General features: G+C 42.6%; 1 protein-coding gene across 8 annotated transcripts; it reads right to left on the bottom strand.

Annotated features, from left to right (window-relative positions):
* Nucleotides 1–1078: 1078 nt before the first annotated feature.
* On the bottom strand, nucleotides 1079–21098 carry RNF138 (ring finger protein 138). 8 transcript variants are annotated; one of them, XM_053247641.1, is made up of 8 exons: nucleotides 20998–21098; nucleotides 17895–18021; nucleotides 13730–13895; nucleotides 12850–12965; nucleotides 9512–9583; nucleotides 7644–7749; nucleotides 4192–4299; nucleotides 1079–2448 (listed from the first exon to the last, which is right to left on the bottom strand). In XM_053247641.1, exons 2-8 carry the CDS (start codon nucleotides 17999–18001, stop codon nucleotides 2380–2382), a joined length of 744 nt encoding a protein of 247 aa, XP_053103616.1. In that variant the 5' UTR covers nucleotides 18002–18021; nucleotides 20998–21098; the 3' UTR covers nucleotides 1079–2379. The 8 variants fall into 8 exon arrangements, with proteins under 8 accessions (XP_053103616.1, XP_053103614.1, XP_053103615.1 ...); XM_053247639.1 differs by lacking the exon at nucleotides 20998–21098 and adding an exon at nucleotides 19829–20221; XM_053247640.1 differs by lacking the exon at nucleotides 20998–21098 and adding an exon at nucleotides 19833–20221.
* Between the last annotated feature and the right edge of the window lie 4769 nt (nucleotides 21099–25867).

Here is a 25867-nt window from a genome sequence, read left to right as displayed (position 1 = left end):
CTGTTCTTCCGTTCACAACTTGGATATGTAGACCAGCTAGTCCTCTGCATCTTCTTTTGCAAAGCACTACAAATTAGACCTGCACGCCTCTGCTGCTTTCAGAAAACATGCCTTATATTGTTTAAATGTATATTGTAGCTCCCTCCCCCCACCCCCGGGACAGCAGCTGTTCAAGATTCCTTATCAGGATACCCTCCTTCACTGAGAGAAAAAGGAAAACTGGACTTACCATTACTGTTTATTCTCCTCACTAGATGCAGGATAAACTGTCTCTAGTGACCTAACTGCTTGGGATGAGAGGTGTTTTTTTAAAAAATTTTTAAAAAGGTTGATCGTGAGCTCCCAGGGTCTTCAGTTGTGATAGTTGTGACTGGGGATGATCACTGGCCTTCTTTTTCTTTATTCTGCTATATAAAACTTTAGCAGTTATTTTCATTTTATGGTGTTTATTTACATTTATATCCCACTCTTCCTCCAAGGAGTCCAGAGCGGTGTACTACATACTTAAGTTTTTCATCACAACAACCAGTGAAGTAGGTTAGGCTGAGAGAGAAGTGACTGGCCCAGAGTCACCCAGCAAGTATCATGGCTGAATGGGGATTTGAACTCGGGTCTCCATGGTCCTAGCCCAGTACTCTAACCACTACTCCATGCTGGCTTGGTTTAGTGGGAAGCATTGGTATAGCAGTATGGTAATGCACATATAGTATACATGCTATGTCATATTGCCATTGTGTACACTCATTACAATAAAGCAATATGAAACTGGGGTGGGGCATGGAAAGTCTCCTATGATTGATACTGCCTGTGATTGGCCTGCCTGTGGAACAAGTGGGAGTAGCAACCCATATTAGAATACCTTCCATCTACTAAGCAGAAGAAATCTTCATGGCAAGTCCAATGTTTCTTTCTTCTTTCACTCATTACCAGTGTCTTCTGTTCCATTGCTTCAGATCACCTGAAGACTATGACACTGAAAATATTGTCAACAAAACAATATCCAGAATCTTTGTTTAAAATAGCTATTGATCTGTTGCTGTGTTCTTTTTCCATGAAAGCAAAGCAGGACACCAGTAGATTCAGAAGAGAATGTCTTTTTTGTTTTATTTAGCAGTGACATGCGGCTGCACTACAGTGGAAAAAATATGTTTCTCTTCTGCAGAAGCATACCAGCAGATTCAGGTCAGTTATCAAAATCTGCAATGGAAAGCTGGTACATTCATACAGAAGAGTCAAAATAAATAAATAAAAGGAAGATAATGTGCAGTGAGCAAAGTGTGAAGGTACATGTGCAAGTTCTGTTACTAACATTTTGCCTTCAAACAACCAGAGCAGTACCCAAGGCATAATGGAAATGCAGAACAACAGATCAGAACCAGGGGAATTTACTCACCCCAAATTATATCTATGTCATTTGAATGATTCCAGTCTATCAGAGCAAGTAATATTTACTGAATTTCAAAAGATATTCCATTAGCAGAGGTTTCTAGTTGTTATAAAGCCCATGAGGTATTCATAAGTCTTTTATGAATACCTTTTATGAATGAGCTTTTATAAGTCTGTATTGGCTCAAGATATTTATTACTTCTTAATATATTGTTTTTCCTACGATATGAAACAGATGTGTCCCCCCACCCACCGCAGCCAAAACAGCACTTTCAATCAAAGTGTCTTATTTTGTTTTAAAAGAACACACACAGTAGGTTAATCTTTCCAGTATGCCATAGCTAGCAGCCAAATCTCACCCTCCTGTAAAGGTCTCTGGATTGTGGCTGCTCTCTTTACCATAGTATTAGGCTTAGTCAACATCCCTGTATTTATGTTCATTGACAGCCTTGAAAAAAGTTCCTGCCCCTTTGTGTTTTTATATATAAAATATACACATACACAGTAGCTCTTCTAGAATAAAGTACCAGGCTAGAATAAAACTGTTTAGCCTTTCACATATATGAGAAAATACAAATTCACTTTTTTGTCTGCTAAATGTTAACGGTTCAAAAACAAACTCTCCTTCCTTCTCCCCATTTCAATACAATATTTCAGCTCTTGTTTCAGTCCAACAAAAAACATTCCTAGGATATACTATATAGTTTTTCAAATGTAAATGGGACAAAGTAGCTTGATCTCAGACAGTAGTAATTTTCCCCAAACATTTGCAATTTTTCCTCTCATTATTCAAAGAAAAGAGTATTCCATACTGAAATGTAATACTACAGCTTACTTTTTTGTTGTTTAATTAAAAGGCATTTCAAATGAAATTAATCTAGAGGAAAATAACAATTGCTTTTGAACTGGATAGAGTTCCCTTTTATTAACATTGAGACCACTGGTGCAGCTTTGCCTCTTGCAGATAACAGTGACATGAGCAACCTAGAGACTTCAAAGGTTCACTTGACAAGATTCCTCAACAGCATTTTGGAATCGATTTTCCTCATCCAGCTGAAGATTCTAAACACACAAAAGAAATACACCATATGATTAGAGGGGGAAAACCTTTTCAAAATCAAACAATTCCACTCTGTGTTTAATATATTTTCTATATTATTAAAACAAACACCTAATGGAAAAAGTTACATGGATGGTCTCAGAACAACATTCTCTTGTAAGTCACTTTACAACACACAATGTCTAGCTTTTATATGCATATTGGGGAGGGCTCTGCATCCACTTCTTTCACCTCATAGCCCTCCATAAATCCCTGCACTGGCTTCCTATCTCCTCTAGATCCAGCATAAGCCTCTCATTAGTAACCCTTCCATGCTTATCTCTCTATTCCCATATCCTGACACATCCCTGCCCGTGACCTTTACTTGTCCAGTGCCACCATTTTCAGCTGTCTGGAGATGCTCTGCTCCCTCTAAGACTCCACCCTTTCTCCCTATTGCCTCTTATGCCTGGAACCATGTCCCAGAATGCCTCCTCTTTAATTTCCTTTAAGTCTCTCCTCAAAACCTACCTTTCCATGAAACATCTGACCAACCTTTGGCTCCTCAGATCACAATCTATTGAGGGCATCAGGAAAATACACATCTCTCGGGGCGTGAGGGGAGAAATGAATGCAAATTCTTTGCAAATGATAGAGAAATTTGCATGGGGGGGTGGTTTCCAGAGAATATTCCAATTCTAAGTTTTTTTTGGAAAATCCACATCTGAATGTCTGTGAAACAGCACATACTGTTCCCTAGTCTTTGCCTGCAAGTAGCTTCCCTCCCTCTGTTTTCTCCCTTAATAATCTTTTAGCTAGTGAGTCTTCCGCACAGGGACCTATTTATCTCTGTGCCATGCACAGAGATGATACCATGGTATCTTACCTTCTGTCCAAGCACCTGAGGGTAGCATATATGTTTCTATACCATTCCTCACCCCCACCATCATCTCTTTATGAACCACTCTCTTCCTTCCTTTGGGCAGGAGGAACCCCGGGACACAAAATGCATCTCCCTTAACCAGTCTCCTTCCTTGTGTGCTTTTTGTAGTGGGGAAAGAACATTTCCATCCTACTTTATTCCCCAACCTCTCTCCTCTCACCGCTCAAAAATCTGTTCTGCTCCTGGGCATTTATTAACTTGCTTGTGCTCTAATTCCCCACTTCGTTTCCTCTCAGATACCAACTCCTCTTCTCATGCCTGGCTAGAGACCAGTCTATGGTTCCAGAATCCTACAAAGACCTAGAAGGGAGGATATGTCTACTTATGGGGGAAAGAGGCCAAATGCAAGCAAACAGAATACCAGGGATAGGAAAGGAAAGGAGAAAAAGATGGTAAGTCAGTGAAAAGGCACAAGGGAGGGGATAGAATCCCATGCCCCTGTATTTGCTGCCTGTGCTGGAGAATTCAGGGTTAGGTTGTCCCTCGCCAAAAACACCAACTGATGACATGTAACTGTGCGAAGACTGGAATCTTGACTCTGTACAAAGCAGCTTCATATAAATGTGTTTATACCGTACCGAAGGCATTCTCAGATGCATTTCCAACCTTTTCTGAAAAGGCTACCTAGAAAAGAAATTCCACAGCCTACCAAGGCAACTAGCTGAACTTGCAAAGCATATAATTAATTTAAGATTGGAAAACTGCAGAACTTCTCAGACTCCATTAGTTCCAGATTAACATTGGTATGTGAAGTTTGATTCAGTATTTTAGTGCAGATGTAAAATACATTATTCAAAGAGAAGAACAAAACAAAGGTTCTTACCATAAAGTCTCCATACTCTAGTTGATGCCTTTGATTTAAGTGGCCAACAAAATCTCTAGTAACCAGATTAGGATCTCCCCAAGGAAGAGACACACAAATAGGACAGATCTTTTAAAAAAGAAAAATGACGGAATGAAAATTAGAGGCAACAAATATATATGCTCACAAATCCTGATCTGAGTTTTATTCATACAGAACATTTTTCACGTTACATTACACCGTGGCTCAAACTACACATTACTTTAACTATGCAACTGTGTGCTTATTTCTTTTGTGTAATATAGCATGCATGTGGGCCCAATCCAGATCAGGACTGCAGAGAGAAGAAGGGGCTTAAACCCACTACTCCTGCTATGGCCCTGATCCAGAAAACTCCCCGCTCAAGCCATTGGGGGAAAAGCACATGCCAACACAAGCTTTTCCCCTTAAGTCAAGTAGTGCACCAATGGGAGTTTTTGTTAAATGCCAAGGAGGCAGAACCAGGAGTAACCCTGGAACTTGACACCAGACGAGAACCTGAGAGAGTTCTGGAGCTGGAGTCCCCCGAGGTAGCTCCCTCAGGGCCCGAGTGTCCCTGAAGTGGTATCCCCAGAACCTGAGCCCAACAGAGAGCCAGGCTCTCCCACAGCAGCATGATTTCCAGTATCTACATGTCAATGCTATCAAGCTCGGCAGAAGCAGACAGAGTGGAGAAGTGCCCCTTTAAGACTCCCACTCTCCAGGAAGGAAGACAAAACTCAGAAGGAGTAGTCTGGACTCAGAAATACTCAGAGGTTGTTCTCATGACTTCGCTGGGGTGGGCAGGCAGGGAGGCAGACTCCTGCCTGTCTCCCCACACAGGATCTCTCGGCCCACCTCATCTCTGCTGCTTGCCTGTCACATGACTGGCGTCACAGTAAGTGGCAGAGCCAGGAGCTGGAGTAGCTAATCCTCTAGCATCCCACAATGCACTGTGCCCTGGGGCGTAACTATAATAGGGCAAGGGGAGACAGTTGTCTGGGGACCCAGTGCCTTGGGGGCTCCCAGAGGCAAGTCACATGACTGATTCCCCCAGCTGCGCACCCGCCCGGGCTTCCTTCAGTTGTATTCATCCTCCGAAATTGATGTGAGTGTTGAGACCTGGAGCTACCAGAACAGCATGTCTTTCTCTAGTACCATTAAATGACTTGTAGCGTCCACAATTTACGATGATGTTCTATTGTGGCACAATAATTTTAAAAATAATTTAGGATGATGTTCTATTGTGGCACATAGGAGATAGATAGATAGATAGATAGATAGATAGATAGATAGATAGATAGATAGATAGATAGATAGATAGAGGTTTTTTGTTACCACTATTCAGCCTTTCTAGAAATTTAAGATTTCTTTACTTCATGAGCTGAGCTTCAGTGAGCGGGGGAGGGGGGGATTTTAAAATCTTGTCTCTGGGCCCACTCCAATCTTGCTACACCCCTGACCGTGCCTGACGCGCGGTGCAGTGGGGGATCCCCCTGCTGCTAGGCATTGTTGCTGCTTGGCTTTGTGCTTGCTCGGGAACTGAGGTAGAAGGGTGCGCTTGTGCCTTTCTACCTCAGTAACAGCCCAGATAAAACACTATGGCTACCTGGAGGGGCAGCACTGGGATCGGGCCCGATCCCGGTACTGCACACGAGCAGCCCTATCCGGGTAGGGCTGTGCAAGCCCAGGAAGGGCTGCTCATGTGAATACCCTCTCCATCTGCCTCTGACTGATGGTGAGTCAACTTGCTCCCTCAGCCCTCTCTGTAGCCCTGCAGACCAGCCTCGCCTAGTGAGAAACCAGAACAAGAGAGAAAGAAAACAAACAGCTGGATAGCACATGCTTATTGTCTACTTTTACCCACCGTATCCTTTAAAAAAAAAAACACACTGCATAGTAATGTTTTCAAATTCAAACTCTTTCTTACAACAAAGGGACAGTAGTAGAAGGGATACATGTTAACATCCAATTTTTCCTGCACATGCTTTACAAATAATATTGATTGATTGAATGTTAAATTTATATACCCCTTTCACAGCACTCATAAGGGATGAAAACTTCGAATGTTTCAAGAAAGATTGGGAGCCATTCTTACTTTTCTTAAAGAACTATTTTTCCAATACAGACCTTTCAGCAGGGTTTGAAATTTAGTAACAACAGCAGGTTGGGTAGGGTAAAATCGAGTTTGCAATGTGGAGTATATGTGTTTTGAATTATTATAGCAATGGTAGATTTGTATAACTAATATGAACCATGCAGACTGGTAAGCGGGAAGTCAATATTTATTTAATTAAATGTAATTGGACTGTTGATATTGTAAAAACCAATAAAATTTTAAAATGCAAGAAATTTATATACCCCTTTCATTAAAAACAATCCCAAGGTGGTTTGCAGCAATATTTAAAAACAAGATTGTAAAAAAGACACAATTAAAATATTAAGCTAAAAATATAAAACAAATCTGATTAAAAATTTAAAAAGCATAAAAGCAATACAGAGTACAAAGAGCAGCAGCAGAGACAATCAAATAAAAGCCTGGGTAAAAAGCCATGATTTAACATGCTTTCTAAAAGCTGTAATGGAGACTGAGGAGCATCGTTGGTCTGAGGAGTCATTTCTAAACAGGACACTGGCTTAGTTTAGTGTTATACAGAACCTACGAAAGCTGATCAATATCCTGGCTTGTTCCAGCTCTAGTTAGTGAAAAAGTGGTATTCCTCAAGTGTATATGTAACACTGAACTGTTATCTGTTTTCTTTCTCTCATGTGCAAGTGTATGTGTGCATGCACACACGCCTGTGGCTCCCTTAGGCTCATTCACATGGCACTTAACCTTGGTTTAGCATTATGTCTGAACTAGGCCATTATTTGTTTCTCTTTCTCCATAGGTATGTGCAGTCCTTTTCTCAAAACCAACTTGGGGGAAATGAAGTTTCAGACAAGCAAAGTTGAAAATATAAATATCCCTCTAATCTCTCCCATTTTAGCAATATTAGATATCTCTTGTAAAAATAGGGCACCATTCCAAAGTGAAGTACTCAACTGCTTCCACTGAACTCAGTGGGGCTTAAATTTGTTTAAGTAAGGCGGAACTTGTGCACATAGCTTGTGAGAGAGTGAAAGCCATTTCTACATTAAGCAATCCCATAAGATAACAGTTTGATTACTGAATGAGGCGGGGGGGGGGAGAGAAATATCATGCTCAAAAGAGAAATATGGCTTAAAATTATAGATTTAAAAACTTGAAAGAGACACAGCATAGGAAAAAATGTTGTCACTGGCTGGAAACAGAACCATCTGCAGCATTGCTACAGGGGAAAGTAGGACAGTTTATTCCCTGTCAACATAGTATCATTGTCATGAAAATATGTTTTAAAATGAGTTCCTATTATAGATACACATACTGAAACAAAACATTAACAAAGCTTAAGCTTGTATACACATATACTCACTACCGGATCTATTTGATAAAGATGCCTGTCATTACAATGATCCAATAAGTGCTGCCTTGTGAAGTTACTTTCTTGACACAACGGACATTTGAAGGTGGGCTGTCCCCTGGAAACAGACAAACATTAGATAGTGTAATATGGAAGGTGGGTGGAGGGGAAACGGTTTTATAAAAGCTGATCCACAGCTCTGTTCCAACACAGGAATAATATGCAACACGTGTAAAAGAAGCTTCCTCATCCACAGTGACTAGGGATGTGCGTGGACCGGTTCGCTCAAAAACCAGCCTGCCACGAACCAGGCCACTCTGAGTGGTTCAATCGTGAACCACTTCAAACTGGTTCATCGAACCGACCGGCCCAGCCAATGGGTTCAACCAAACAAGTTCAGGGACCCGTTGTTTGGTCTGAATTCAGTTAGAACTGTGGCAACCAGTCCGTGCTGGCTGCCACCACTAACAATGACTTCCCCTTTAATTTCAGTTAGGGATCTGCACAAACCAAAGTTACCAGGGGTGGGGTAGTGGGGAGTGGCAAGTGGGATCTTTAAAAAGGAGGAGAGCAAGTCCTTACTCACTCTCTGCCACCCCATGCAGCTTCCTGCTGCAGCAGTGCTCCTCCCCAAAACCCAGCACACACATGGAGTCTTCAGAAGAGTGCTGCTGCAGCAGGAGGCTGCATGGGACGGAAGAAAGCAGGTAAGGGCTTACTCTCCTCCTTTTTAAAGATCTTTGGCTGCCACTCCCCCGCCTTTACCTTGGTTTGTGCACATCCCTAATTTCAGTAAAGAGAAGCAGTTCATACATCCATTAATACAGTCCCCATATGTTTAAGATATCCCTGCATACATCAGGGCATATGCAAGCCTCTCAACTGGAACCAAAACACTTAATGAAATATAGTGGCCCACATTCTACTCAGAGCAGGGAATCAGGACACTAGCTGCACTGAAGGCTTGTTGCACAGCCCAGTGCGTGGGGAGGGGCAAGCAATTCATGCTTCTTTCCCCTTCCTGCAAAAGTCCTTTTCATTTTTACAAATATGTCCCCGAGGGCTTTGTGATCCTCAGGGACTTATTTCTGGCTGTTGCTACTTAAAGGAAGTAATGTCCAGTACACCTGCATTTCTTTTCCTTTCTCAGCAAGTGCTTGGCAAGTGAAGAGCAGGGATATGGATCCTGCTGCAGATAATCTCCTAAAGTAGCAATCCACAGAATGATCTGTTTTCCTTCACTTTCCTTTCCTTCCTTCTTGGCAAAGTGCTGAATTTAATATTTCAGTCAAAGAGGAGACTATGCAAACATAAAGGTTTTGGTTTTGAATGCCATATAGAGGAAAGTAACTTTATAGGACTATGGTGAAAGCTGCTTTCAAGCTAATGGGACCCAACTCTCAAGAAGACTGAGATCTACTGATATACAAAGAATTCTCATTTTTTAAATTAGAGCATATTTGTCATGTATGACATATACAAGGATATAAACAAAACAGTGCACAGATTAAGCCAGTCATTTTGACCCTAGTCCAAAGTTCAGGGAGCTCCAACATGTGCTCAAAGCTCAAGTGCAGAAGGACTTCTTCATTTACTTTGTTGGGGGGAAATCTCATACCTGCACAGATCAACCACCGACACTGAAGTAAATAAAGAAGCATCTGCTCATGCAAAGTTGTGCTAAGTTGTGTGTGTGTGTGTGTGTGTACACACACACATCCCTAAAGATGTACACGTCAGAGCCTCTGGGCCCTGGTGCTTATTTTTTAATTTGCCTGCCTACTACTATGGGTTCTGTTCATCCACTGCCAATTCTTTGCTTAATCATAGTACCAATATCTAAGGTCAAATAATTATTGACTTCAAAAGATTATTCCTGCCTTGTCGTTTCTTCAGGAACTTGTAGATTAGAATTTTCTCCAACTTCAGAAGTAGAAGAATCACTCCTGAAACTGCACACAGAGGATATGTATTTATTTTCAAGTTTAATTCCAGAAAAGGCTGCAATCCTAAGCAGTACTATGAATCAGTGAATTCTATTGACTCAAGTATTGACAGATTCCAGGACAAAAATTAAACCAGTGTTTGAGGGCAATGCTTTATATTTGGAAAAGCTAATCCTCCTTTATCAATAGGTCTAAACAAAGTTTTTGCACAAACCCTGTAGAGCTTATGAGTCCATACAAACTTCCAAAAGCATCTTTCCAAATCTCCTCCTCCAAAATTTAAGGACTTAATTACTGCCACTAGACCTTTAGGTGGTTAGTTGTGCTCCAAGTTAGAGATTGTCCTTGGAGAGAAAGCTAGGAGGGCATGTTCTAAGTCCAGGCCTGTCTTTCCCATGGTCTGTGCAGAGCATCCAATCCTACCCAGACTAGTGATGTGCATGGAGCCAGCGGGGGCTGGTTCGACGGCGCGGGTACGGGGGGAGCCATTAAGGGCAGTGGAGGATGCACTCCCCCCTGCCACGTTTCCCCTGCTGGCACACAATTTCCAAAAAGCCTGTTGGGGCGGCAGCATACATGCACATCTAGTACTTCCGGGTATATCTGGTAAATGTGGCGGCAGGGAGGTACACTGCCACCCCAACAGGATTTCTGGAAATCGCATGCCGGCAGGGGAAACACAGCAAGGGTGGGGTAAGTACATCCTCCCCCACCCTTAAAGGCAGACACCCCACCCGCCCCCATCGAACCTTCAAGTTGGCCAGGGTTCAAACTTGTTCAGAGGCCCATAGAAGGCGTCAATAAAAGGGCCTCCGGACAGGTTCGTGCACATCCCTAATTCAGACCAGTAATGCTCATCAAGCATTTAGGCATATGGGGCTGTTATTGAGTTTCCAGTACCACAATGGTTTAAAGCATTTAAACAGAGATAGAAACATCAGCAGGTAATTACAAAAATAAACCAAATTATAAAACTTATTTGCTGACATTGTGACTAAATTTATTCAAGGACAAGTTAGACATGTACCTAACCTGTCCTTATCATCTCAACTGAACTTCCTTGAGCAAATTTCATCACAGTCAGCAAGTCTGGCTCTGCACTGATCTAAAGTGGGCTGATCTGACAACAGAGTTAGAAAGTGACGAGGCTAAAGTTAAACAGCAGCATCCATACAGTCTGGTGCTGTGAACAGAGTGTTGGACTTGGAACAGAGAAACCAGAATTCAAATCCCTACTCAGCTGTGAATCTTACTGGCAGACGTTAGGCCATTATCTTTCAGGCTAACCTACCTCACAGGGTTGCTGGAAGTAAATATATATTTTGTCCTGAGATCTTTGGAAGAACAGCAGAATAAAAATGTAACGAATTTACATTTAGCATTTTTTCTACCATGAGTGGTTTCTGACCCCATCCTATCCCAAAAGGAAAAGATACTTTTGGAGAAGTAGTCTCTTTTCAGACTATTCGACCAATCAAGCCTGGGACTGCGGTTTAAAGTCAATTGCAGATTTGGAACCAGCGAACAGGAGAGTTACTTTCGTAGTAACCTCCCATGTATTATTTTAATTACTAAAGTCAACTGGGATAAGAACAAACAAACTATGAAAAGAAAGATGTTCCTTAATGATTGCCACTTAGCTAGGCACTCTCTCTATTAGGAGGTTTCCAAGTTTGAAGTGACAACAGATACGAGACAAATCCTAGGCGTCTTTGAGTAGTCAGTATGCTCTTATGGCAAGGTCGGAGCCAGTTCTAGATAGATGTGGCAACAAAACATAACAAAAAGGGGGCTTCACTACCACAATTCTTAATTTACAGCAACTTGTCTGAAGCCACACAATGAGACTACAACAAGAAATGGTAGCTGAACGCATTTGTCCAGAGCTAAGTCCAATTTTTGTCTCCTCCAAATAAATAGAATCAAAGGTAGACTAGGACTGTAATCCTATGCACATTTACTTAGAAGTAAATCCCATAGAACACAATTGAACTTACTTCTGAACAAACATACACAGGATCAGGAGATAAGAATTAAATAGAACTAAAACAAGCAATTGTATGCAGATGTTGGACAAGTTCTTTGACACGGTGACTGTCAATCCCTTCGGCTCAAATCTTTCACCAAGTCACCATAGCGAGTAAACAATAGTCCATAAGCCACACAGACTGCAGAACCTTGAAAAGAGACAACACTTTACATATAAACACAACAGCTTCTTGATATTGGAGAGTTAGGGTCTTCATGCTTTTATTTACATGGAGATTCTCAGAATCTGTTATTTTCATCATCAAAACTGAGTTCCAAAGCCTAATAAGAACCCTTCTTATTCTAACACTATTCTAGCAAAATCTTATTTGGAGGCACTAGGTGATATCCAGAGTAGCACTTGCATAACAAGTGTCAGCACAAGGGATCTTCCTTGTCCCCTCCTACTATAGAAGCTTCCTATAATCCAGGGCCAACTAGACTCTCAGTTTCCAAATATCTCCCCCTCTTCATGCAGTCTCTTGCACTGCATCTATGCTGTTGATACAAGTCCCACGACCAAGGCAGGTTATTCCGAGGGTCAGGAAGCTTCTGACCCTCTGAAAAGGAAAAGAGAGAAGGGAATATGCCTTGCATATTCTCATTACACAAGAGCTACTAGTCTGGAGTCACTTCCAAAAAGCAGTATAAGAAGCGCTGTAACAGTGCTTTTCCAAGCATGATCTTATTCTCTTTCTACACACACCAGCAGGCTTCCATGTCTTAGGCAGCCAGAACACACACTCTGTCTGGAAAGCAGAGTCCTAGCACAGTTTTTTCACCTCCACTTCCTGGCCAGCTCTTGCTTTCTGTGAAAAACCATAATTCACCAGAAAAGTATAAATAATTTCTTCACAGGAAGCACATGCTGGCCAGCAAGTGGAACTGTGAAAACCGTGCAAGGACCCTGCTTTCCAGTATAGGCAGAGTGTAGATTCCCACTGCCTAAGAACACAGAAACCTGCTGGTGTGCGCGCAGAGAGTGTAAAAAGCACTGTCCAACTGCTTTTTAATGCTATCTTCAAATGGTCTGGATGTCACCTATCATTATTAAATATAACCTACTTCAGTTATCATGTTGCGATCATGTATTAGGAAATTCTAAACCACATTTTCCCCACTCCATTAACCATATCTAAGGCATGCAATATGCACCAATTGGGAGCCAGTGTGTGTGTGTGTGTGTGTGTGTGTTTTAACATAAACATTAAAAATCTACAGAGCTACTTGCAAATATAAATTACCTGTTTCCTGTCGAATCCTGAGATATCTCTAAGTTTGGAATTAAAGAAGAAACACCATATTCATCTTGATACTTCTTACACGATTTATAATGCTGCCTCATACGAGATAATCTAATCTGTATATTATGAGACACAAATTTGATTATGAAAAATAAGTGCCACATCTAGGGGAAAAAAGTCTATGGATGAAAAATATCACGACTAAGGAAGATGAAATATCAATTAATTTATGTAAATTTCAATGAAAACCCCTTTGATCTGCAACTCAAATATACTAATCACCATCCTGAAACAACATCAAGTAACACAGAAATTGCTCTTATTTTATCTATGTTCTTGTTATACTTAGCTCAATATATGGGTTGAAAAATTAGACTAGGTGACACCAAACAAGAAGTCTACAATACTGTCTATCTTGATGTTTACAAACAGAAAGGAGAATGGATAATGTTATATATGGTTGGGTTATTCCTTGTATATTTTGTGAATTCTTATGCTTCAGTTAAGTTGCTCAAAATGTATAAACCACAGTGGTTCCCAAGGTCCTCCAAATGTTGCTGCACTGCAACTCTCAGCATCCCCAGCTACAATGCTGCAATTTGTAATTCAGCAACATCTGGAGGACCCCAAGTTGGGAACCATTGGTATACAGGAAAAAAGTCTTGATTTCCAGGTCTGCTTAAGCACAAATAACTCTCACAACAACAAAAAAGTGTGGGAAGGCATTATACCACTATCTAGTCATAATATTTGTTATTCAGAATCTGCCTTCTACCTGCACATTCATAATGCAGAAATCTGATAGTTGATAATACAACATCTGCCTGCAAGAAAGATGTTTTTGTCCACTTGTAAGAATAAACTTTAAAATCTACCCTACCTGTTTGTCACAGCATCTACAGCTCCCCACCAACTTCTTCATGTTATTTTCAACATCCAAGGCTCTGTTGGGACGTGCTTTTTCTTTTCTTGTCACAATTCCTCTGCATAATGGGCAATGTGTTCCACCTTCTTTCATAGCCATTAGGAAACATTTCCTGCAAAACCTGAATCCAAAAATAAATTAGCATACAAAAATATGTTTTCTGCATTATCAATAAATAGCTATTAAAACCTGCTCTTATTACAGCACCCTCCATATTCCATTCTGTTATAAGCCGTACAATAGTGTATCATGCACTCGTGATCTGAAGTCAGGTTGAGCAACTATATAGTCAAGTTTGCAAATGACATCAAAATATTCAAGATGGCAAAAATGGCCACTGGACTGTGAAGGAGCTTTCCAAGCTGGGTGAATGAGCAACAAAATGACAAAAGGTTTCAAAATGTGATGTATATTGGGGCAAAAAAATCCTAACTTCACCCACAACCATGGGTGGCAATGACAAATCAGGAAAGAAATCGGGGTCATGATGAACAGCTCAATGAAAACAACCACTCAATCAGCGGCAGCAGTGACAAATTTCATATTAGCAATTTTATTAGGAAGGAAAGGGACTGAAAAATAAAGTTACAAGTATGATAATGTCATCCTGTAAAACTATGGTGTGGTTGCTTTTGGAAGACCGTATACAATTCTAGTCACTTTATCTACAAATATTGTAGAGCTGAAAACAGTGTATAACAGGATAACCAAAATGCTTGGGGAATTGTACTACATTCCTTACAACGAAAGGCTCAGAGAAAGGCCAACTCTTTACTAAGGCTTGATGAGGTGACAGTGGGTGCTCCACCACCATCGGGTCTGTGGCAGGCTTAGTCACACTGCCACACTTTGAGCCTTATGCTGCTCTGACTGACTGTCCACTCCACAGCTACTTCCATCCTATACATGGTGGCAGCACTTTTGCCACTTATGCAGAATAACAGAAGACCCGTTTCCCTGTCATCATTGCAGCCTATCTTTTGAAAACACAGAAAGTATAAAATACCCCAGCAAAAAATGTGAGGTGTCCACACTTCCTGCCACTGCATTCTCTGCCCTCTTTTTCAAAAGGCAAGGTAGAACAGGCTGGAGGAGGAGGAGGAGAAGTCGTCATTGTAGCGGCTTCCGCCAAATAAAAAAAGACGGGTGGGGATAAAGCAAATGGAGGGGAGAATGTCATCTGACACACACTGTACACCTCAGTGAGTTTGGTAGGAGATCAGCAGCAGAAAATTGGTGCTCAGCACACAAAGTGTTACTGCAGGGGTGGGGAGATCAGATTTTGAAATAGGGTATGAATAGGTGAAAAATTGCATTCTGTGTACTGCATGGGTGAGAAGGGTTGGGGAAAGAGGTATGTGGTACACTCTGCATGCTACAGGGGAGACTGGGGATGGGGAGAAGTTGATGTGTGGCAAGTTGTGCCAAAGGGGCTTGAAAGGCAAAAATATTTGAAAGGTTTGTGGTTAGAAAAAAAAGTCTATGGAAGGGCATGACAAAATGTTTATAAAATGATGCATGATGTGAAGAAGGTGGAGAGAAAGGTTTTTCTGCTTTTCTCATTATACTAGAACTCATCCAATGGCATTCATAGGCAGTAGATTCAGACAGACAAAAGCAAATACTTCTTCATAAAATTAATTTATGGAATTCACTGCCAGAGAAAGTTGCAATAAATACCACCTTAGATAGCTTCCAAAGAGATTAGACGAAGGCATGGCAGTAGATTTATCAATGGCTATTAGATTTATTTATTTATTATTAGGCATTTAATAATCCACATACTCCCAAATTTCTGTTATGGTTGTTGCTGTTTTGGAAAAGAAAAAAGGTGGGAGGGACCTGTTCACCCCCTGCAGCTTCTCAACACAAGTCACCAACACCACCAGGGATGTGCATGAAGCTGTTCAGAGATCAATTTACAGGCCTCCGAACAGGGTCAAACACCGTGGGAGGGGGAGTTCAAAGTTTGAAGCAGGGGGGTGCCACTTTAAGGGTGGGGGAGGGTGCACTTACCTCTCCCCTCACTTCCTCCCCGCTGGCGCTCGTTGTCCATAAAAGCGTTCGGAGCAGCAGTGTACCTTTCCCCTCTTTGGCCGGAAGTACCAGGTGTGCGTGTGCACGCTGCGCACGCATACATGCAACGTGCGCACGTGCACCCGGTACTTCTGGCCAGATCCAGCCAAAGAGGGGGAAGGGGTGGCAGGGAGATATACCACCGCCCCAAAGGCTTTTACGGACAACGAGTGCCGGTGGGGGGGGAAGTGAGATGCGGGGTAAATGAGGTGAGGGGTAAGTGCACCCTCCCACCCCTTCGAGCCACCCCGGCCCAGCACATCCCTAACCACCACCACCCCTCAACTGAAATTTGGGGAGAAATTTAATTTTAATAATGAAAGTCAAGGAGCCCAGTGAAAAAATGGGACTACTACTAAATGTAAAGACTACACTAATGACAACGAACAGAGCCTCAGAATTGATAATGAAGACACTGAAATGGTAGATAGCTTCTGCCTTTTAGGATCAAACAGTCAAGAAATATGCCACAGACTAGCACTTGGTAGGGTTGCAACGAAGGCCTTGGAAAGGATATTTAGATGCCGTGATATGTCTATACCTACAAAGATTAGAATCATCCGGACAATGGTTTTTCCCATGACACTCTATGGATGTGAAAGCTGGACTTTGAAGAATCAAGATAGAAAAAGTATTGACGCTTTTGAACTTTGGTGCTGGAGACGACCTTTGAGGATACCATGGACAGCCAGGAAAACAAACAAATGGGTCACAAGTCACAGGCTCAAACTATCATACTTCGGACACATTATGTGAAGACCCAGTTCGCTTGCGAAGTCCATAATGCTGGGAAAAGTTGAAGGAAAGAGAAGAAGAGGACGACCAGCAGCAAGGTGGATGGACTCAATTACAACAACAATGAATGCACCACTTAGAGACCTTAAAGGTCAAGTTGAAGACAGATCATCCTCGAGAGAATCTATCTATGTAGTCACTAAGAGTCTGACTTGACAGCACTTAATCAATCAACATTGTTATCAAAACTAGACTTACTTAACTACTTTCAGAAAATAAATGTATTGTGTACAACTTATTGCTTAAAATTGTACTATTTGGTATTTTTATGAAACAAATCACTTAGTTTTATACAAATAGTTTATTTTATTAAAATATCTATATCCTGCCTCTCCAGTACAATACTGCTCAGGGCAGAATTACAAGTGTAATAAAACAATAAGACAACAAATGAAGCCATGTAAAACATTAAAGTGTGCCGTTGAGTCGGTGTCAACTCCACAGAGCCCTGTGGTTGTCTTTGGTAGAATACAGGAGGAGCATACCATTCACCATTAAAACCAACCTTAAAAGTTTATCAAAATTTAAAAACCCATTCGACAAAAGCCCTCTTCAGATGTTAGTGAGTGCAGCGGCGCTCAAGATTACAGTTCCCAAACGGGGGAGGAAGTCCCGTCCAAGAGCTGTCACTCATTCCCTCCAGCTGGTCGCTCACGATTACAGCTCCTTGTCTGAAGGGGGAAGTGCCTTTGATGGTCGGTGCTTCTGTGAACAGCAACCTTGGGCGATCCAGGTTGCTGCTCACAGAAGTGCCAACCATCACAGCAATGACACTTCCCCTTCACACAAACAACACCATTAGTACCCAGCTGGAGGGAGTGAGTGACAGCTCCTGGGCAGGACTCACTCCCTGCTTTGGGAGGAAGCTGTAACCATGAGTGCAGCAGCGGTCACAAATGTCTGAAGAGGGCTATAGACTGTGCAGATAAAAAGCCTATCTAAAAAGATGGTTCTTCGAGTGCTTTTGAACATCCTGAGAGAAGGAGCATGGTGAAAATTTAAGCATCAACATAGCAAGTAAGGTTTTATTATTTGGATTTAGAAACAATCAGTTCAGACATAATGCCAAACCATAGTCTGACACTACATGAACATGCCCTGTACTCACATACACCTTCTCCCTTCCCTCATGTGCTCCAACAGCCCTGTCACTATCTAAAAGTAGATGGGAAGATGAAGAGACAAACAAATAATTATCGATAGAAGAGGAAAAACACTGAGAAGTGGACCAGACAGAGCAGATACTTACACATGCTGACAAATGGAAATCCTCACAGGTGTTTTGAACACATCTTGGCAGACAGGACAGTAATAATCATCTTCATTGAAACAAATTGTGGCAGATTCTTCATTCATGGCAGCAAATTGTGGTATTTCTGAAAGAGCAAAGCGCGGAAATGTATATAACCAGATTACATGCTGAAGTAAAAATACAGGTCACCATATGGCCCTTCCATATGTTGTTATTTAGTGCTTAACCTTCTCGGTATACCTCAGAAGTACTGAGAAAGAGTGTTATGACAAGAGTACTGATCGAGAAGCACCTTAGTATAGGCGTGAATCTGACTTGGATATACATATGCAAGCTTCTGAGCTTGGTTCCATGGTGTGAACAACTGCAGCCTCCTGGGGATTTCATGTATCTACCACTGAGCATGATAATCCCAGGATGCAAAGAGGATTTCAAGAATTCCTGAAGTGATGGAGGCAAGTTTAATTGCCCCACAAAGGAATGGAAGGTACCCAACAGCACACAGGGGGGGTTGCCCCCACCCCCGCTGCGCTTATGATTTGAGAAAGATAATAAAGCCCTAAACACCATTGGGCTGCAAGACACTTTCTCTTTAGTCAGTCCCATGGGATTCAATGGGGATCTTTAGTAAGTGAGCTGTGGGTTACTTTGGAGTGTGTCTTCTCCACTACAGTATGCCTACACAGGAACCCTCCAGGGGGTGTTGCTATAAGTGAACGAGTGGGTTCACACAACCCAGGCCCCCCAGCTCCTGAGGACTCCCAGGTCCACCCCTCTTTATTTTCTTCATTATCTCCCTCACTCAGAGGGGCTGCCAGGGAAAGGGGCAAACATGGGTCCCCTCTCCCCTAGCTACACCCCTGGCACCCTCCCACACAAAGATCTGCCCAAGAAGCCCTGCTCCAGGACCCCCTGTTCTAGAAGCAGGATTCTTTGCTACTGGGTACAGGCCCTTTTCAGTGAGGGCCCCATAACACTGGAACACTTGCCCCAAGAGATTCTCCAGTTGCCTTCTCTAGCCATTTTTCAAAGGCTTGCTGAACTCTGTTTACTTTGCCAGGGCTTCTTGGAAGAGGGAGTTGGGCATTGGGAAGAGGCGCTGAACTTGTGCTGCTGGGTTGTTGTTTTCCCCCTTCTCTCCCGCGTCCCTCTTAGCTACACTGATTTTTCTATTCCTTTTTAAAGAATGTTTTCAGATATTTCGATTTGTTTTATAAACCGCTTTGGAAACTCTTAATCTGAAAACCGGGATATAGTAAAGGCAACCACCATATCATCATGAACCAGTAGCGAATTCCTGCAGGCTGCAGTGCCGCCTCAAACGCGGGAGGTTCTTCAGCCAGGGTGAGGGGGCGTCCCACCCCTTCCCCACTGCAGCGCTCGGCTCCGCGTGGCTGGGACTGCAGCCTGACGATTCCCGCCCCCAAAGACGCCCACCCTTCGCCTTGGGAGTTGGGACCCCTGCAGGAGATACAGCCCCACTACCTGACGGGAGAAGGGCAGGCTCCCTTCTAAGCCTCGAGACAAGGCCAGGCTCTTCAGGGCTCTCTCGGGCTGGGCCCGGCAAGGCCTCGCCGCTCTCCATGCGGTTCTTGGGGCGCCGCCGCCGCCGCAGCGGCCTCCTCCCAACAGGCTGGGCCCGGTCACCATGGCAACGGCCCCCCTCCCAGCAGGAATTGTTAGTGAATAAGCGCGCTGCTGCTGCCGCCCGTGCCCTGAAAGCCGCCTTTCCTCTCGCTCGGGCCGGGCCACTCACTGCGGCTGCCTGCAACCCTTGCACGCTTTCCTGGAGAGTAGAACCCACCCGCTGAACGCCGTGGGGTTTCCTTCCGAGGAAACACGTCTAGGATTGCGCTGCAACTACAAGCCTGTTGCCTGTTTACCTAGGAGTCAGTCAGTAAACCCTCTGGGACGTACATGTGTTGACTTACATACATTTCCCTCCCAGGTGAAGCTTTGGGCTGTTTCGTGGGGCGGCGGCGGTGCGGGGGAGACGTGTTTCTTGCCCCCTCTCCCTCCAGTTCCACGTGCTTTCACGGTTCCTTTTAAACTCTGGGTCGCAGGCAGGCACCCGAAAGTGTTTGCTCTCCGGGAAACGGGGCCGGCCCAGGACGTGCCCTCGGACACCGCGCTGCCCTGTTCTCAGCAGACCGCACTAATTTGCGAGGTTTACAATTAAGCCTGTAAATCTGCTTCTTTTATCTATCTTGGGTGTGTGCCTCGTAGCAAGTGAATGCATTTGTTATCTATGCGCTGAAGGCAAAAGATAGTTTCTCTTGGATCTCAGCACACTTAAAACAATCTCAAAATGTTGGAGAAGGGGCCGAGTTTCCATCCCGCATTCCTAGGGATGCCAGCAGTTCCTTCCTCCCCTCGGCAGGTCTCTCGTACCTTTAGCAAGAGATGCGAGATCATGATGGAAAAGGATTCAGCTGTATCTACCTGTTATAGGCACCGGAGTCCTAACACGAAAATGGCAATTCTAGATGTTAACGGCCTTTGAAAACGGTCGGATGCCTAATCTTTTTCTGAAAAAGTACAGTGTGCCGTCGAGTCGGTATTAACTCCTGGGGACCACAGAGCCCTTCTTTGGTAGAATACAGGAGAGATTTGCCATTGCCCTGTCCCGCGCAGTGTGAGATGATGCCTAGGTGTTTCCCATAGTCTGGGAACATACCAGCAGGGATTCGAACCTGCAGCCTCTGGCCTGCTAGTCAAGTGATTTTCCCGCTGTGCCATTAGGCGGCTCTCCTGAAGAAGGAGAAAGAAAGCTGGGAGAATATTCGATTTTCCCTCCACCACCTCCCATGCAAAACAAAACAAAAACTCCTTGTTCGCACGAACAAGTCACTCCCATCGTTACTTCGGGTGATTTGTATTTTGGCGGTCTGGCTCTACATGAGTGTCAAAAGAGGGGTCATGCTTAACAGAGATAAGACTGTAACTTCTGAAAAGCCCGGTGCAAACTATTGAAGAAAAAGTACGACGGGCATCCATCCCCCTTCCTAGCGATTCTTGACCAGTGATCCCATAGTGACTACCCCCATGGCGGCTTGCATGGCCCAACAGACAATATATAAACTTGTTGGATTGCACTGACCGTTTGGAGAGGAGGAAAACTGATGCGGCAAACATTACAATGGATGAGCTGCTGTCTGATCGAAGTATGCCAGCTGAATCATGCTTAATTAAGTTAACCTGCAGCGTCTGCCCCGCACAAATAACAAAGGCACAGCTTAGATAAAGATATATCCAAGAGATTAAAAACAAAACTGGATGTGAATATAGGCGTTTCACAGGTCTGCAAACTTCTGAATTCATTGTAAATCTTGTAATTAATTTGGAGTTCCTCCGGCGTTTCTGCGGGTCTTACTTTGCATATAACATAAATAAGGTTGATGCTGGTTTGCATTTTCCCGCTCTCCGCGCCCCCGTTTTGGAAAAGCAAATGCTTGCTCCTCTTCCTCCGGCACGCAAAGAGAGGATCCCCATCTCAGTAAGTGTGTGAGCTGCCATAACATTTTAATGGGCTCTGCTTTCATATCATATCTTTAGAATCAAGGTACCAAGTAATGCTGACTTTTATTTTATACAGCATCAAATTGTGGGAAGTTTATTGACTTTTGCATGATCTATTCCTGTTGCATAGTCAGTTGTATTATTTTTATGCTGGGCTCTTCTTTTTTGTGTATAGTACTTTTCTTCAGTTCCTTTTATTTTTATTTGTTGAACTTAATTGTATTTTATCAGTCAGCTTTTGCTTAACTGATCTAATTTTATTGATTGTGAACCACCTTGAGACAACTGGTATAGGTGGTATGTAAATTTATTGGCTGTGATGTATGTGACAGGAAATATTATTCAATTCAGTGGAGCTACTTTTGAGTAAACATGCTGCGAATAATTCTGCATGTAAGATTGGGACTGGGTAAGAACAGAAACACTGTGTTTGATTCTGCACCTGGTGAAGTTAACGGCCAACCTGACTTTAAGTTCAATAAGAGCAAGCCTGAGTATATGATCCAGTCTAATTATTATTATTATTTACATTTATATCCTGCTCTTCCTCCAAGGAGCCCAGAGGAGCCCTACATACTTAGGTTTCTCCTCACAACAACCCTGTGAAGTAGGTTAGGCTGAGAGAGAAGTGACTGGCCTAGAGTCACCCAGCAAGTATCATGGCTGAATGGGAATTTGAACTCGGGTCTCCCTGGTCCTAGTGCAGCACTCTAGCCACTACATTTTTCTTCTTCATCATCATCATCCATTGTTTATTCTACTGAAAAAGCAATGTTTTTCAATTCCATCTCCTTAAATGTTTCATCCGGCTAGTCAGGCAAGTTGTGACAGTAAACTAGTATCCAAACATTACTGTATTCTTATTTCAGCATCTTGGGTTTTAAAATTCTTTTGAGTGTGGCACAGTAATTTTAGCAGTAGTTATTCAATGTGCTAACTGGAACACAAAAACTAATAAGGCTGATATTCAAGGAATCATACAAATAACTGGGTAGTGTGGTGCTGCTTATGTATCTTATTTTGATGTTTTGCATGTCTTTTTATAATCCAGATGGTTATTGTAATATAGCGTTGTGCCACTTCTCAAAATCGACCATATACAGTTGGACCTCTAGAATCAATGGCTTTAGTTCTGGTCTTTTAGAAATGAAAGCATTCCAGTTTGACAGCCTAATCCCTTCAGATTTGTTGCAGGAAGCAACCTTCCAAATCCATGTTTAAAAGGAAACGGAATTCCCACAACCCAATAGAATGTATGCCTTTGCTTGCTTTGTGCTGGAATGCTGACCTTTATTATGAGGTAAACTTCACATCCCAGCTACTGAATTTTAGCTACAAAAATGTCCCCATTTCAGGCTTTCTAACCAGCATTTCTTGGGCTATGTGTTTACCAAATTTGAGCTATGTGTCCTGAACATACTATAACTGTTTAGGGGTACACCTTGAGCCCATCATTTTGATGGAAAGGTTTAAAAGTGTCTCATTTTCAGATGGTTATAACGATCAGATTGCACCTTAGACTGTGTGTATACCAAGTTTCAAGGCTCTAACTCAACAGGAAGCATCAGTATGAAAATAAATTGATTGGCAGTTGGTTTAGGACAAAAGAAAGCACTTCTTCACACAGCACACAATTAATTGATGAGATCCACTGCCACAGGATGTGGTGGTAGCCCATTAGTTGGCATGGCTTTTAAAAAGGAGTTAGACAAGTTCACAGAAGATATATCTGTCAGTGGCTAAAGGTAAAGTGTGCCATCGAGTTGGTGTCAACTTCTGGCGACCACAGAGCCCTATGGTTCTCTTTTGGTAGAATACAGGAGGGGTTTACCATTGCCTCCTCACGTGCAGTGTGAGATGATGCCATGCCTTTCAGCATCTTCCTATATCGCTGCTGCCTGATATAGGTGTGGGAAACATACCAGCAGGAATTCAAACCGGCAACCTCTGGCTTGCTAGTCAAGCCATTTCCCCACTGTGCCATTAAGTGGCTCCTGTCAGTGGCTATTAGTCCAAAATGTCTATATGGGACCTACAATTTGGGGGCAGCATGCCCATGAACACCAGTTGTTGGAGAGCAACAGCAGGAGAAAGCTATTGCTTTCAAGCCCTGTTCCTGGGCTTCACAGCAGTGTCTGGTTGGCCACTGTCAAAACAGTGCTGGACCAAGTGGAGCTTTGGTCTGATCTAGCAGACCTCTTAAGCTAAAATTTTTGATCCACAAAGAACGCATTCATCAATGAGGCACCATCATTGTGATGTGAGAGAATTCTAGATCAATACCCCTTCATTCCCCAATGACCCACAGGCTATCAACATTATTTGTATTCTTACATATCAAATACAAAGTTTCTTCAACCCATTAGAAGTAACACAGTAGCCACTACAACTATTAATCTAAAATGGTAGAGTGGCTGCCATCGGCCCTTACAAATAGCTGATTTGCCATCTGTCTGTACACACATTCTAGTTCAGGGGCTTTCACGTTTTTGTTTTTTTAAAAAAACAAATATATGCCTTCTGTTACAAAGCTTTAGCTCAGGTATCCCATATAAGTAGCCAAGAATTGTGCTGCCCCAACAAGTAAATCTTGTCAAAGCTGGTGGGAAACAAATTAGCTAAATGAATCTGTCCTGGAATCGGTCATTCTCCCCACCCCTGCTCAATACTATGGCTTTCTTCCTTCTCCTGTCCTCTGGAGCATCATAGCCAGGGCTCTGTAGTATGCCCGACCTGGCCCTGCCTCTCCCTCCTCTGACTGGCTTGGCTAGGTGCTCAGACTTAGCCCTCCTTTTCCTTCACCTAACAGCTTGGCAGTGAGGGAAACACTGGCTGATGCGAAGCTTGTTAGTCAGGCTGAGGAGTGCGAGGGCTGAGCCTGAGCACCTAGACAATCCGTCACATGCAGAGGAGGGAAGGATGCTGCCTGATACTCCTCCCCCTCCTCTCCTGGAAAAGACTTGTCTCTGCTTGAGAGAAGAATCCTGCAACTTGGAGCCAACAGCATAGTATGCAAATCAAGCTAAAAAGGTAATGGAAATTCTCAGCCCCCAGCATTACATCTTATGTTAAAATTGACTTACTCTGTGCTAGAATGTTTGCCACTGTTTTGAAGTAAACTTTATGCCCGACCTTTTGAGTCCCATTTCCAAATGTTTCCAGTAATAATAATAATAATAATAATAATAATTAATAATTCGATTTCTATACCGCCCTTCCAAAAATGGCTCAGGGCGGTTTACATAGAGAAATAATAAATAAATAAGATGGATCCCTGTCCCCAAAGGGCTCACAATCTAAAAGAAACATAAGATACACACCAGCAACAGTCACTGGAAGTACTGTGCTGGGGGTGGAAAGGGCCAGTTACTCTCCCCCTGCTAAATAAAGAGAATCACCACGGTAAAAGGTGCCTCTTTGCCCAGTTAGCAGGGTGTCTTGGGCTATGTGCCTATCAAATGTCAGTCTTTTGAGTGATCTGGAAGTACTTTAATCTGGAGGTTCACCTCTTGCCCTCATTTCTAGCAAGAGACTTAAAAGAATCTGCCCTTCATACTTTTCTGGTGGTCATACTATGGTGGACTATGTTTGTACCAAATTTCAGCTAAGAGGTCGTACTGTAATCATTTTGGGGTACACTTTGAATCTACAATTTTTCTGGTCATCCAGGTATTCCAGAGGCCCTTCAAATATTACCCTAGGTGTGTGAGAGCACCTTTTCTCCAAGTGGCTCTCGTGCAACCAGCAAGACTTAAATGATCCAACAACATGGATCTTTCCCACAAAATCAGTGTTCCCCAGAACACTTAGTTTAGGATCAAGAACCATGTGATCAACCCTCATCCATATTCTTTCATCATTTAAAGATTATCCTAGCTGTTTAGGTGCTGCTCATGGAAAAGCAACCCCATGTAGCTATGGTAACAAAAAAGAAATCCTCAGACTACACATGTACAAATATCAGGTCTCTAGGTCATTTGCAATTGGTACTTCACCAATGTTTATACCCTAGTGAGTCATCAGAGTGATAAATCTTACATAGTTTTAGCATACATTTCTTATGAGCTGTTTTCACCATTTCAGACACTTGTGTACAAATGTGCACTTTAATTCTTACAAAATGTATTTACAGTGAACTGCATCATTGGAAACTGTTAAATAATATTTTATACATAAACATCCTTTTAGTCTTACTGCTGTGCTATAGAAGTCAGACACATTTAGTTATAACATGAAAAAGATGAGACACATTGTCAACCTCTTATCAGTTTTGGACATTATTTTAACTGTTTTCAGTTATGGATGTTCTTTACTTTGGATCAGATCTTCCAACAGCAGTCAGTGTAAAACATGTCATGAATATTCTGTTCTCGTTTGCAAAATGTAGCCATAGCTCTTGTTTTTGCTCTCTGATCAGTGATATGACATTTAAAGAAGTAAATAGTTGTTTG

The sequence above is a fragment of the Hemicordylus capensis genome, chromosome 4 (genome assembly GCF_027244095.1).
Source record: "Hemicordylus capensis ecotype Gifberg chromosome 4, rHemCap1.1.pri, whole genome shotgun sequence".
In the NCBI taxonomy this organism is placed as follows: domain Eukaryota; kingdom Metazoa; phylum Chordata; class Lepidosauria; order Squamata; family Cordylidae; genus Hemicordylus; species Hemicordylus capensis.
This window is presented reverse-complemented; position numbering and strand designations above follow the sequence as displayed.